The sequence below is a fragment of the Podarcis bocagei genome (assembly GCF_964188305.1).
Source record: "Podarcis bocagei genome assembly, chromosome: 3".
Classification (NCBI taxonomy): Eukaryota; Metazoa; Chordata; class Lepidosauria; order Squamata; family Lacertidae; genus Podarcis; species Podarcis bocagei.
In genome coordinates, this window is record NC_138127.1 from 33,551,518 (window position 1) to 33,563,695 (window position 12,178).

Genomic DNA, 12,178 nt, shown 5'->3' on the forward strand with positions numbered 1-12,178 from the left:
TAGATTGCTTCTTTTCAATCATCAGACCAGCTCAACAACTTTGCTAAAAAACCAACTTTTGTGTTGGGATATTCACTTTTTGAAATATGGCAAAGGGAGACTAGGGAGACTAGGGTTGGGAATCAATGGATGAGTCCTGTCAGTGGAAGATCTGTGCAAGGACTTGTGGTTGTACAATAGGGGTTCTCTTCTCCCCCCCCCCCTCCCATGCCCCTGAAATTGGCTTTGGTGTGGGGTCAAGAGAACTCCTGGAACAGCATGTAGGTGGAAGAGAGGGAAGCCAAAATGCCTCCACACAATGCTCACTTCCTCCCCAGGGTTCAAATCCCTACAAATGAAGCTCACTCAGTGACCTTGGGCCAGTCATCGTCTCTCAGCCTAGCTAACTCACAGGGTTGTTATATGAAGATAAAACAAACAGGGGAGAACAGCGTAGAAAACATTGAGCTCCTTGTTCCATGCCCCTCATCCCTAGTCACTACTGAATTTACTAAAATGCAACTTGAAAGACTGTACAACAGCTGCCTGTGGTTTAGAATTATGTCCTAGGAATCTCTAGCCAAGAAATGTGTTTGTCTTTTAGTTACATCTTAGACACTTACAGCAACTCCCATGGTGCCCCGGATAAACACTTGCACATGCTTCTAGCCTCTAGGCATCTGTCCCAAAGTCTGTGCCCTGGGAAGCAGTTGCAGTAACAGTGGGCTCTTGCCCCTCCACCAGCTTATGTACCTTCACCTGATGGGGTGCATGTACACAACCCGAGACTTCTCCTGCACAGAAAGCATCACTGCTCTTCCCTCTTTAGGCCTCTCCTGGTTCTAGGAGACAGCAGGGAGGGAAGTGGTGGGGATTTAACTGACCCAACCCTCGCCTGAACAGCCTCTTCCCCCAACATGCTCATCTCTGTCTCTGACGGCCCTGAGCTTCCTCTCCCCCTGCTGCCCTGGCTCCAGCCTCATGGCCAGTGACAAACCCCATAAATGGCTGCCCCCCTCTCCTGGATCAATCCCCTGGCCTCCTGCCTCCGTCACACGCTTGTCAGAGCCTTGCCGGTCCCTGGCACATTATGTCTGAAGCAGGCTTTCAACTCTGATTAGCTGTTATTTCTATAAGCCACTGTTTTCCAGATCCTGTCTCTCTCTCTCTCTGTGTGTGTTCCTTCTCTGTCAACTATTTCCAATTCTTAATGTTTCTGAAAGGGATTGACATCATCCATAATGCCTGAAAGCTTTAGTCAAGAATAAATTCCTGAGAGTAATTCTTAATTACTTACAGATGTCTGTTAATTCCTACGAGAGGTTTTATTTCAAAATTGAAAGGGCAGGTTGTCTCCTGTCAGGCTCTTAAAAAATCCACTGGCTCTTTATTTTGTCAAAATGTTATGCTACGTGGAATAGGAAGCTGCTGAAGTAAAATAGACTCTCTCTTCAATGTCATCTTTCCCAGCATGAGGACAAAAGTAATTTTGTTTCTAAAACTTGAATGAGTTTCATTATTGACCGGTATCCAAACAAATTACGGTTTGTTAATGATTCACGGTGTGGGTTATTTAGAGTGAAGGGGAAGATATGCCTACAACTATCCACATCTATCCACACATCCATGTATGTATACGTACACACTACCACTGTGGGTCTGCCTCTCTGCCATATGACTATTATGACAGAAGAGTCCATGTGCCCCAATTAAATCAGGGCGAAGTCAAGCCAACCATGTCCCGACAAAGCTGGGTTGCTCCTCTATTGGCAACCCATAAGAAACAGAATTGAGGTTGGAAATGGAACGGTCCCAGGAACAGCAAACCCTATGACCTCCATATGTTGTGGACTAAACTCCAATCATCTCTAACCACCAACCATATTAGCTGGGGCTGATGGGAGTTGTAGCCCCAAATATCTGGATAACACAATGAAGATCACCCCAGACTATGGAATGCCCTCCCATAAGATGTCAAAGAGATAAACAAGTATCTGACGTTTAGAAGACATCTAAAGGCAGCCCTGTTCAGGGAAGTTTTTAATGACTGGTGTTTTAATGTATTTTTAATCTTTGTTGGAAGCTGCCCAGAGTGGCTGGGGAAACCCAGCCAGATGTGCAGGGTACAAATAAATTATTATTATTATTAACAACAACAATAATAATTATGTAATGTCTAATTTATAATGTTTGGTTACATATGTCTGAAGCTAGCAAATATCTGCTTTTTAGCCCCCTTGCCCCCATTGCTATATTAAGAACAGAAAAATGGAAAAATATTGTAGAGCTGCACTCAAAGTTCCCATTGCTCATAATTTCATTTTTCGGATGGATGTGCTGGACAGTTCACAGCACAAGCCAACAATGAGGGAGGAGCAAAGGGCCCAAGGGTGCGCATCAGCAGGTTGCTCTTTCACATCAAACCATAGTGTATTTTTGCTATGATGGATAATGCGATGCGCAAACCAGTCCATTTCCTCTTTTGAGTACAAGGTGGATAAGAACACAAGTTTGTTTTGCCGCAGTGGCCCTCCCCATCCCTAAACTTTATTCTACTGAGATATTATCTCATTTAATTATGCCAAAGATATTGCCAGAGTATAGATGGGAATATTAATAACACCTCCTATATCTCATTCTCCTACATTTATTAAACACTTTTTTCCATTTTATAAGTTCATCTGCAGACTTTTGTAATTACCTGCTTAGCAAGACGCAAACCGGATTAACTTATCTTTTACTGAAAAAGTATTATTGTTCTCAGTAAGCAAATACGATAATCCTTTTTTTTAAAAAGTCATTTTCATTCGGAACATTTAAAAATAAGTCTTCAGTAAAAGGAATTCATTACAAGATTGCAACATGCTAAAATCAGAAGGGGAGGGGGGAAATGCAGAAAAAGATGCTAACAGCAGAAAGCCCAGAAGCTATTTGGCAACCAGTGCAGTTGGACCAGGATTGCTGTCATATGCTGAAACTATCTTGTCCTGGTGAGCAACCTGGATGCCAAATTCTGAACCAGCTGAAGTTTCGAAATTGTCTTCAGATGCAGCCTCACGTATAACATGTTGCAGTAATATAACCTAGAGGTTACCAGAGCATAGTCATCAGAAGTTAGGCAATCTCTGCCCAGATAGGGGCGCAGCTGAGCCACCAGCCAAAGCTGATGGAAGTCCGCATCACTGAGGCCACGTGAGGCTCAAGCCATAGAAATGGACCCAGAAGTACCCTCAAGCTGCATACCCAGAATGGACTCCCTCCCTATTGGAGGTTTTTAAGCATATGTTGGATGTCCATCTGTCATTAATGCTTTAGTTGGGATTCCTGAATTGCAGTGGGTTGGACTAGATGAAGCTCAGTGTCCCTTCCAACTCTGCAGTTCTATGATTCTATGAAAGCTGCTGACATTTTAAGCAAGGTTATATCTGAAGCAAGCCTTTGATGTGCTCTGCTTCGGTTTTGTTATGATAAATGTTTCGCATAAATGAGCTGCAAACTACAAATGACTCTTTCCTGCAAACATCAGCAGATGAAAACATCTCTTTTGTTCGTGTGTCTCACAGGGCAGTGAAATAGCTCCATTAATTATCACTAATGAGAGAGCAACCTATGGGTTTTAGAAGCAAACTGTCACTTATGGAAAATAATATTAATGTTTTAGTAATGTGTAGCTGTTTCTTAACAGATGGATTTTTAATTAGCATGACATGTCAAGGAGTACCAACAACAAAAAATAGTGAACACACTTATATCCCATGTTGAAATATTAGCAGACAGCACACGTTCTTCCACCGTAAATTAACCATGGTTGAACTTTGCAGCCATAGCTGGAACCAGGGAGAAATACAGAAGTCGACGGTAAGAGCTCAGTGAATAAGTAGAGCAGGTAAATTATTAGTAATGTTTACAGTTGGTTTGGCAAATGAAGTCAAGGATGCAGACCTTCACTTCTCCAGCTAGAGCCAGTTTCCACAGTACTGGGGATGATGGTTAGATAAACTTAGGAAGACAAGTCTGTCAACTGACATGAGCAAAAACTCAATATACACCTAAATGTACTCACAGAGCAACTTCTACACTCTATTTAAGACCACCTTAGAATGCCAATGATTCACTCTTGGTAAGCTACCATAACACTAGCATTGATTAACAGACAGCAGCTGCCACAATGTGAATGTAAAATACTATCAGAGATACAAAACGTTGTGAATATTTTATTTATCATATTCATATCACATCCCCCCCCCCCAGGGAAACTAGGAATCCTACAAACAGGGCCCAATTGACACTATATTCATGGGTGTAGGTGTCATGTTGTTCTAGCTAAAAGATTGAGGCCTTTGAGAAGAATGCACACGGTGCTCCTTCTCAGTGCAAAATTAATCTCCTGGCAACTTAAAAATGGTGGCATGAGAATTTACTAAGTTGAGGACAGCTATCATATAGTCAAGATCTTCTGATGTTTCCAAGGTGGTGAAAGAGGGTTAAATGGTACATTGGCTTGCATGCTATGAGGCAACAGCAAAAGTCTTATGGGTTACTGCTTACAATATGTTTTGACAAACATCTGCCTTGCATAAATCATGAATGCCACATTCATGTTTAAAATACTGCTTTCATTAGAAAAAAACGTATTTGCAGCCCTAGAAGCAATGCTTGTGAAATTTAACCCTTAGAATGAATCAGTGTGTTCAAACACAGAACCAAATGTTTAATCCATTAAAAAACAAAAGAAAAACACACCACAGTAAGCAGTTAAAAACAGGAAGGTATTAATGGACCTTGTTTTGGTAGGACATCAAAACCAATTAGCCATAGAAACCACTTACTTGTTTTTCTAGTTGCCCATAGTCAGGACCTTGGGTTGGCAAAAAGTAGCAAATGTGACCATTATTTTTAGCTTTCTCACGAAGAGCCATTGCAGTTCTGACAGTAGCATTCCGTGCATGAACAAACACCATCACCTTGAAATAAAAGAGATTTTTTTTTTAAAAAAAATGAGCAATAGGAATTGGTTAATAATACTAGTGATTTAGGACTAAATTAAACAATAAACACATAGAAGTTATTTTAATCAGGGTTAGTTAACCTCTGGCCCTCCAGAGATTGTTTGACTCAAATTCTCATCAGCTTTCGCTAGCATGGCCATCGATCAGGGAAGAAGGGAGATGGAGCCCAACAACCTTTAGAGGTCCACAGGTTATCCATCCTGTTCTAATTCAGAGCAAACAAATATAGATGGTATGTACACTAAATGAAAGCATGTACACTTTCCCCCCTTTTCTTTTTTGCAGTCTACAATTCAGTTTCAGAGCTCTAACTTAGGCTTAGTCCTCACAGGGAGCATATGAGGTCATACAAGTAGTCCCTGGACCACTTCGGACAGTGTTTGAGTGCTCATAGACTTCAAGAACAAAAGATTATCACAGGTAGAAAACTGGCATACCAGGGAGAATGATATTTTAACTGCACTGTGTATACAAATGTGGGTGACCCAGCGTTTTAGCGTTATGAGAAAGAGAGAAAAATGTATCCCTATTCTTTTTCCTAAAACTGTATATAGTTTTATAAACCCGCATTACACTCCCGCTTAGTTATCTTTTCTGACTTGGATGGCAACAACTTCATTTACTTCAGGACTAAAACTTTTTTAAAAGGAAAAGACCAGCATCGATCCAAGACCACAATGCATAGTACTTTCAAAATATATATTTTTTATTTCAGCCTACTGAATGAGCATATAAAACAGAACACTGCAGTTCTAAGCGGGTTAACTTAGCCTGTCCTAACTATGTCAAGAGATTTTTTATTTTATTTCAGTGGCTAACCTCTATGCATTACATTATGCAAATAAGTTGGGAAAAGTAATTTGGAATAGAGAAAAGTGGTTCCACAGCTACAAGCTGTGTAATTAGATCTGTACTCTGAAGTTCAAAGCTAGTTCTGGTGTCTCAAGAGCTGAGAGCTTGTGTAGCTTTTCTTAGGGAAAAACTAAGCTTTTAAATGACAAAATATGCAAGCAAAGCACAAAGGAAATGTCTCCAGGTTAGCACTACAGAATTTTATGACTATCTGGGGGGGAGGGACTAACAATTCTTGCTGAAGACTTTTAAAAAACACTACTGAAAGTGGTTTAAAGAAAGAAGGTGATACTTTCCTTGAACAGAGGTAGTTTAAGCAAAAAGAAAAAAGAAATAAATCAAAAATATATTTCTTACTATGTTAAAAATGCAACAGTGGATTTAATTTCTACCAAATACAGAACATTCTCCCTCATATTCTGCACTGGGTGGCAACAAACAAACAACTTGAGGCAGCTTCCCCCAATCTGGCGCTCTCATGAACTATAACTCTCATCGAACCCAGGACAATGCTATGGTTGCAGGTTTGAACCCTGTATGGGGCAGCTGCATATTCTTGCATTGCAGGCAGTTGGACTAGATTATCCTCAGGGTCCCTTCCAACTCTACAATTCTATGTGAAGTGAACACCTTTGAGAAACACTTGTCACTGAACATTCCATTTTGGTAGCACTATTTCCTATTCAACCTCTTTGATGGGATGGCTGACCACCATTGTTAAGACTACCAACAGATGTGGATATTCTCAAAACTTTCCCAAATGATCTCTGTGGCTAGAAAACCTAATCATTTTGTTGATCTCAGTCATTATCACCAAAGAGTCTGGTGGCGGCAAAGGCAGATTAAATGGTGACATTTTGAAGCTGACCAGTTTTGGCCCAGATCCTTGTCCTGCCCAGTGGAGCAGGCAGTGGTAAACTCCTTCTTCCGTGATGCCACTGCAACGGACAGTTATCATCCTGTTAAGAATTTCAGTTTATGGTTAAACTAGTAAACCAGGGGAAAAGAAACATTTGGGGGTGGCGTGCTTTATCCAATTTTGATGCATGTTGGCATCTGGTTTATAAATAAAAATTAATTCAGCTTGAAGTTGAACAAACACTCCGATTTTGATGAGCAGAAGGCTTTATCTCATGCCCTTTGATTATCTGTAATTAATATTGCTCATCAATAGAGAGGAACACTTAAAAACTAGAAGCCACTTCAAGCTGCGCCATGTTAGTTTTCCATGATTAAAGTTAGCTCTGATAAGCTGGGCCTTTTGTTGTTTTCTTGCTGGGCAAGATGAATCAATGCCTCCCAACAGGAACACATGGTGGGGTATAAATAATAAAAAATAAAATTATTATTATTGTTTATTATTATTGTACACCAATGTGGCAAATCAGCATCATTCTCCCTTCCAGATGTTGTGGACTGCCATGTCCATCATCCCTGACTACTGGGCATGTTGGCTGGTGCTGATGAGAACTGCAAATCACAACATTTAGAGGGCACCATGCTGGCTATCCCTGCTGCACACTATTTTTCAAAGCCTCATTTCCCTGCAGGTTTCTGCTATTCCCCCAATGTACTTTTGGCACAGAATACACTCATGGTTGAAATATTTTGCTTAGGGTAGGCATGGACAACCATCCTACAGCAATGAGTGCTCTTTAGCAAAAAGTGTAGAAACTGTGAGCATTTATTTAATATTTCTTGAGCGGCTTTTCTCATTCTCATAAGGAGGTTGCAAAGGCAATTCCTTTTTCTCAAACGAGGATTTTGCTTCTCCATGGATTGTGGGAAGATTTACAGTTCAGTGCTATCAATATAGCCAGCCTTAAAAAACTTCTTAAAACTTTTTTGTGCAAGTCAGTCAGTGGTGGCACACTGATGGTCTACTACTTCCAATAACAACCAGCATCTTTTCCCCTTCCCTAGTTTGTGTGTATAAATAGGCAAACTATACTGGGATGACAAAATTGAAAGAAGATACACTTATCACTTCAAGGATAAAGAAAAGGGAATGTCTTTGCTATATCTTTAGTAAAACAGAATTTTAAAGGACTTGATGTCTGCCTCTCCCTGACCTACTTACTGTTCTCTTCCATGGAATTACTCTCTTGCTAACAAATCTCTTCAGTGCTTGACATCAGCTTTGAACCCTGTTACATCTAATAGTTTCCATGGCCATTGCAGATGCTGAAAATCCTGTTAACCATCAACTTCTTCAATCCCCCTTTGGACTCTAAAAGTTTCCTAGGTTCATGTATACTTGACCACCAAAGCAAACGATTTCCATGATACTACCTAATTTAATTTCAGTTCTATAAAATGGCTAGCTGGTAACAAGCAAGTAAGACATCATTACTTTGTGCTTGGTACAAACTTTACATCTTGCCGTCTAGATTTACAGAGCTGCTCTTGCCCTTCAACATCTGCTGAACCACAGCAAGTATTGCAACAAGCACTATTTTAGCCAGATGATACATCTATCTTGTTATTGGCAGATTCCCCTGCCGACTTCTAAGAGACAAATGATGAACACCTACAGATTTTGAAGCTTATTAGCAATATTGAGATCGGCTTTTTTCTGGCCAGCTGGGTTTAAAGTGCTATTCAGTCTTTATTTCCTCATTATGGTTTCCTAAATAAGATTACAGCCTAATCAGGAAAACTTTCAAGTATATCAGACCACACCATCACCGGTGATTTAGTTAAAACAACTTCTGACAAGATGCATGAAAGGGATAATGGTTGAAATGACTGCAAAGCATTTGTTTCCAGGATATATACTTCAATAGCCTTAAAGTTGGTATTTCAAATATGCAAGTCATATACTCCTCTAATTGTTCCAATGCAACTGGATGAAGGATTTTCCAGCATTCATATTCAGTTTCCTTGAGTTTTGGCTTCTCATACTATCTGGACCATGGGTGGTTTATCTTGAAAATATGACCTCCTTTGAAGGAGAGACAGGCCATGTAGTATTTCAGCTACTTTTGATACCATTAATCATGGTATCCTAGTGGACTATCTCTGTGGTTTGGAAGTTTGGTGGTTCCTATCCTACCTGCATGACCACCAGCAGAGAACTGGGGGACTACACGTTTACATCTTATGGGGCGTTGCAATTGGGTATCCACATTGGGAACAATCATCAGGAGGTTTGCAACACTCAGATCTAGTTTTCTGTTTTATTTCAGCCTAAGAAAGGCCATACATAAGCTGAACCACTGTCTGGATCCAGGGGTGCAGTGGATGAGAGTCAGTGAACTGAAGCTGAATCCAGTTACAGAAGAGACACTATGGGTAAGTGGTTAACAGGTCTGACAACTGGGGTGTGTGTGTGTGGCCAGCCTGTACGGCCTCCCTTTGGAAAACAGGTACACGGATTGGGTCCATCTTTGTCTGTGGACCTAGGAGGCCTCTGTGGTAAAGAGTACCACCAGCTTTGGCTGGTATGTCAACTACACCCTTTCCTGGATTGCAATAATTTAGCCACTGTGACACATTCATTGATAGCATCATACCTGGACTATTGCAATGACTCTGTGTGGGGCTTCCCTGGTTCAGAGATTGCAGCTTATGCAAAACGCTGCAGCCTGGGTGGTGCTCCTTATTGGACATATCCTGCCAGTACAGAGGAATCTTCACTAGCAGCCTATTAGCCACTGCACCAGTTTAAAGGTTCTGCTACTAAATAACTCTGAACAAGGTTACCTGAAAAACCATATTTCCTTCCAGTGCCTGGTAATGGCAACCAGCAAATGGAACATGGTTGGTTTTGCCACAACCTGGTGATGACCAGCTTGTTGTAACACAGAGGAGGGCTTTTTCACTGGTGGTACCAGTGTTGTGGATTGATCTTCCTGCTGAAATATGAGTGTTTCCATCTGTATTGGCATGGCCTCTTGAAAACATGCCTTTTTGGCAAGCATTCACCTGAACCTGAACTTCTAGTCTTATTGTTTTAACTGTTTTAATTGCCATGCTTTTAAACTTCCTTGATTGTACATTTTAGTTGAGGAAGTTTTAATGCTTTGCTTGGATTATTCTTGTGTATTTTAATTTTGTACAGATTTTATAATTTATTTTATAGTTGTAAACCACTTAAAAGCCATTTTTGCATATAAGCAGTTTATAATTTAAATAATAATGTTAATTTATTCCAAACTGTGGCCAGCTGGTTTATTTAAGCTACTTTGGAATAAGCCATGATTCCTAGTAGGACGCGGGTGGTGCTGTGGTCTAAACCACAGAGCCTAGGGCTTGCCAATCAGAAGGCTGGCAGTTCGAATCCCCGTGACGGGGTGAGCTCCCATTGTTCGGTCCCTGCTCCTGCCAACCTAGCAGTTTGAAAGCACGCCAAAAGTGCAAGTAGATAAATAGGTACCGCTCTGGCAGGAAGGTAAACGGTGTTTCCGTGCGCTGCTCTGATTCGCCAGAAGCAGCTTAGTCATGCTGGCCACATGACCTGGAAGCTGTATGCCGGCTCCCTCGGCCAATAAAGCGAGATGAGCGCCGCAACCCCAGAGTTGTCCATGACTGAACCTAACGGTCAGGGGTCCCTTTACCTTTACTATGATCCCTAGTCTGAATAAAACAAGTCAAGATCAGCCAAAGTCCATCTCTTAGCCATGTCAGTATGAGAAAAAAGTAATATGCAAGCCTGAAGGTCACTGCAGCTCCCTCTTGCGATTGGACATACCATTGTTTGTATGCGATGCAAACACAACCATGGACACACTACATGTCATCTCCTGCTGATCAAGAAGTTCATTAATGATAAAGGCTCAGTATAATGACTCAACTGCCTGTACATACATAAAGCTTGCTGAACTAATACTCCAAAAGTTACAGACCAAGGTTACCAATTAACTATTTAATGACTCCATTTGTTGAAATTGGAAAACATAGTGATGGAATGCCAGCATATGCCATACAGGCATTACATTTGCATTCTTTTTGAATTTACTTTGGAATTGAATCAAGTGTAAAGTTAAAATAAATCATGAAATGTAGTTAAAAGTGGAAGATGTGCGAAAGGGACAGAAACAAATCTCTTGTGTCATTTGTTATTTGTGCTGTAACTTATATGTTTACAGCTCTTGAATCTAATTCTCATTATTAACTTTCTACTTAATTTGTGAGGCTGGAATAGTCCTGTGTAAAGCCTAAAACTCACTTGACTGAAGAAAAATCTGGAATACTAATGGCAAAACATGACTTCGAAAGGTAACTTTTGCAGCTTAAAAGCTTGTGGGGTAATTTATATTTGCATAATCTACTTTATTAATTTTTTTTTAGCAAAAATCAATTTGTTACCAGTTAGCATGCAAGATCACCACTAATGGCATATTCACTACACCTTTAGAGCATAAAATCCTGAATTAAAGGCATGATGTATTTACTTACATCAAATTAAATTATGCACCTGGAACGACAGAAATCTTTCCAACTATTTTACTAATGCAACCATCTGAAACAACCAAATGCTTAAAAGTACTATGATACCGTTTCTGAGATAAGGTAAACAGAAATGTAAATAGCATTCAAAAATGGTCATACTATGAATTTATATAAAAGGTACAATGTTACAAAAAACAAATAAATGCTACCATATATCCTAAATTTTACTGTGTGAAAAAGAGGAACATTTAGCACACCAAAGGGGGTCCAAGTCAGGATGTGGCTTGCTTTTATTTTATACTAAAGTGCACTTGCACTTACTTATACTGAATCCCATTGGTCATTCTGTTGCCCATTCACACGGTTTGAAGAAATTCCTCTAAAATTCTTCACAGTCTGATTTTTGTTATGTTAAATAATTTGGCGTTCTCTGCAACCTGGCTTAACTTCACTTCTCACCCCACCCCAGATTATCTGATTCAGTTAATCCTAACACGGATTCTTTCCTCCATTGTGTAAACTGTCCATTTGCTTCCTGTCCTTAGCCAAATTACTGATCTATAAAGCAAACAGATCTAACCTGCAACTACTAAGGTAAATTTATAGAAAACTTTGATTACCATAAGCCTTTTCAAAATCCAAGTACGGAGAGCCTGAAGGTTAAAAAAGATTTTTATTTTTTTTACTGTGACACAATTGATCGCTTAATCTTTTGCCAGCTTCTACTGATAGGTAAACATTCTTGTCAGTAACAATTCAAATATATAGAAGCAGCAGTGTCTATTCTTGTACAAAAATTAAGCAAGAGTGGCTAGCCTATTGCCTTGAAAATTTAAGTCATTAGACAGCTAACAAACACATTTCTGTGGATGCCAATGAACTTGAAGGGTTATTATTCAAAATTACAAGCAGCCCAACCAACCCTGGAATGAAGAAAACTAATA

The 12,178-nt window shown here is 40.0% G+C and overlaps 1 protein-coding gene across 1 annotated transcript in view; it reads right to left on the reverse strand.

Moving 5' to 3' along the window:
* Window positions 1-12,178, reverse strand: part of ASCC3 (activating signal cointegrator 1 complex subunit 3) — a 234,161-nt gene that overhangs the window by 122,548 nt on the left and 99,435 nt on the right. The window contains exon 14 of the mRNA XM_081186537.1: window positions 4,809-4,943. Coding sequence (XP_081042663.1) covers window positions 4,809-4,943 — 135 coding nt within the window. The remainder of the gene's footprint in view (window positions 1-4,808; window positions 4,944-12,178) is intronic.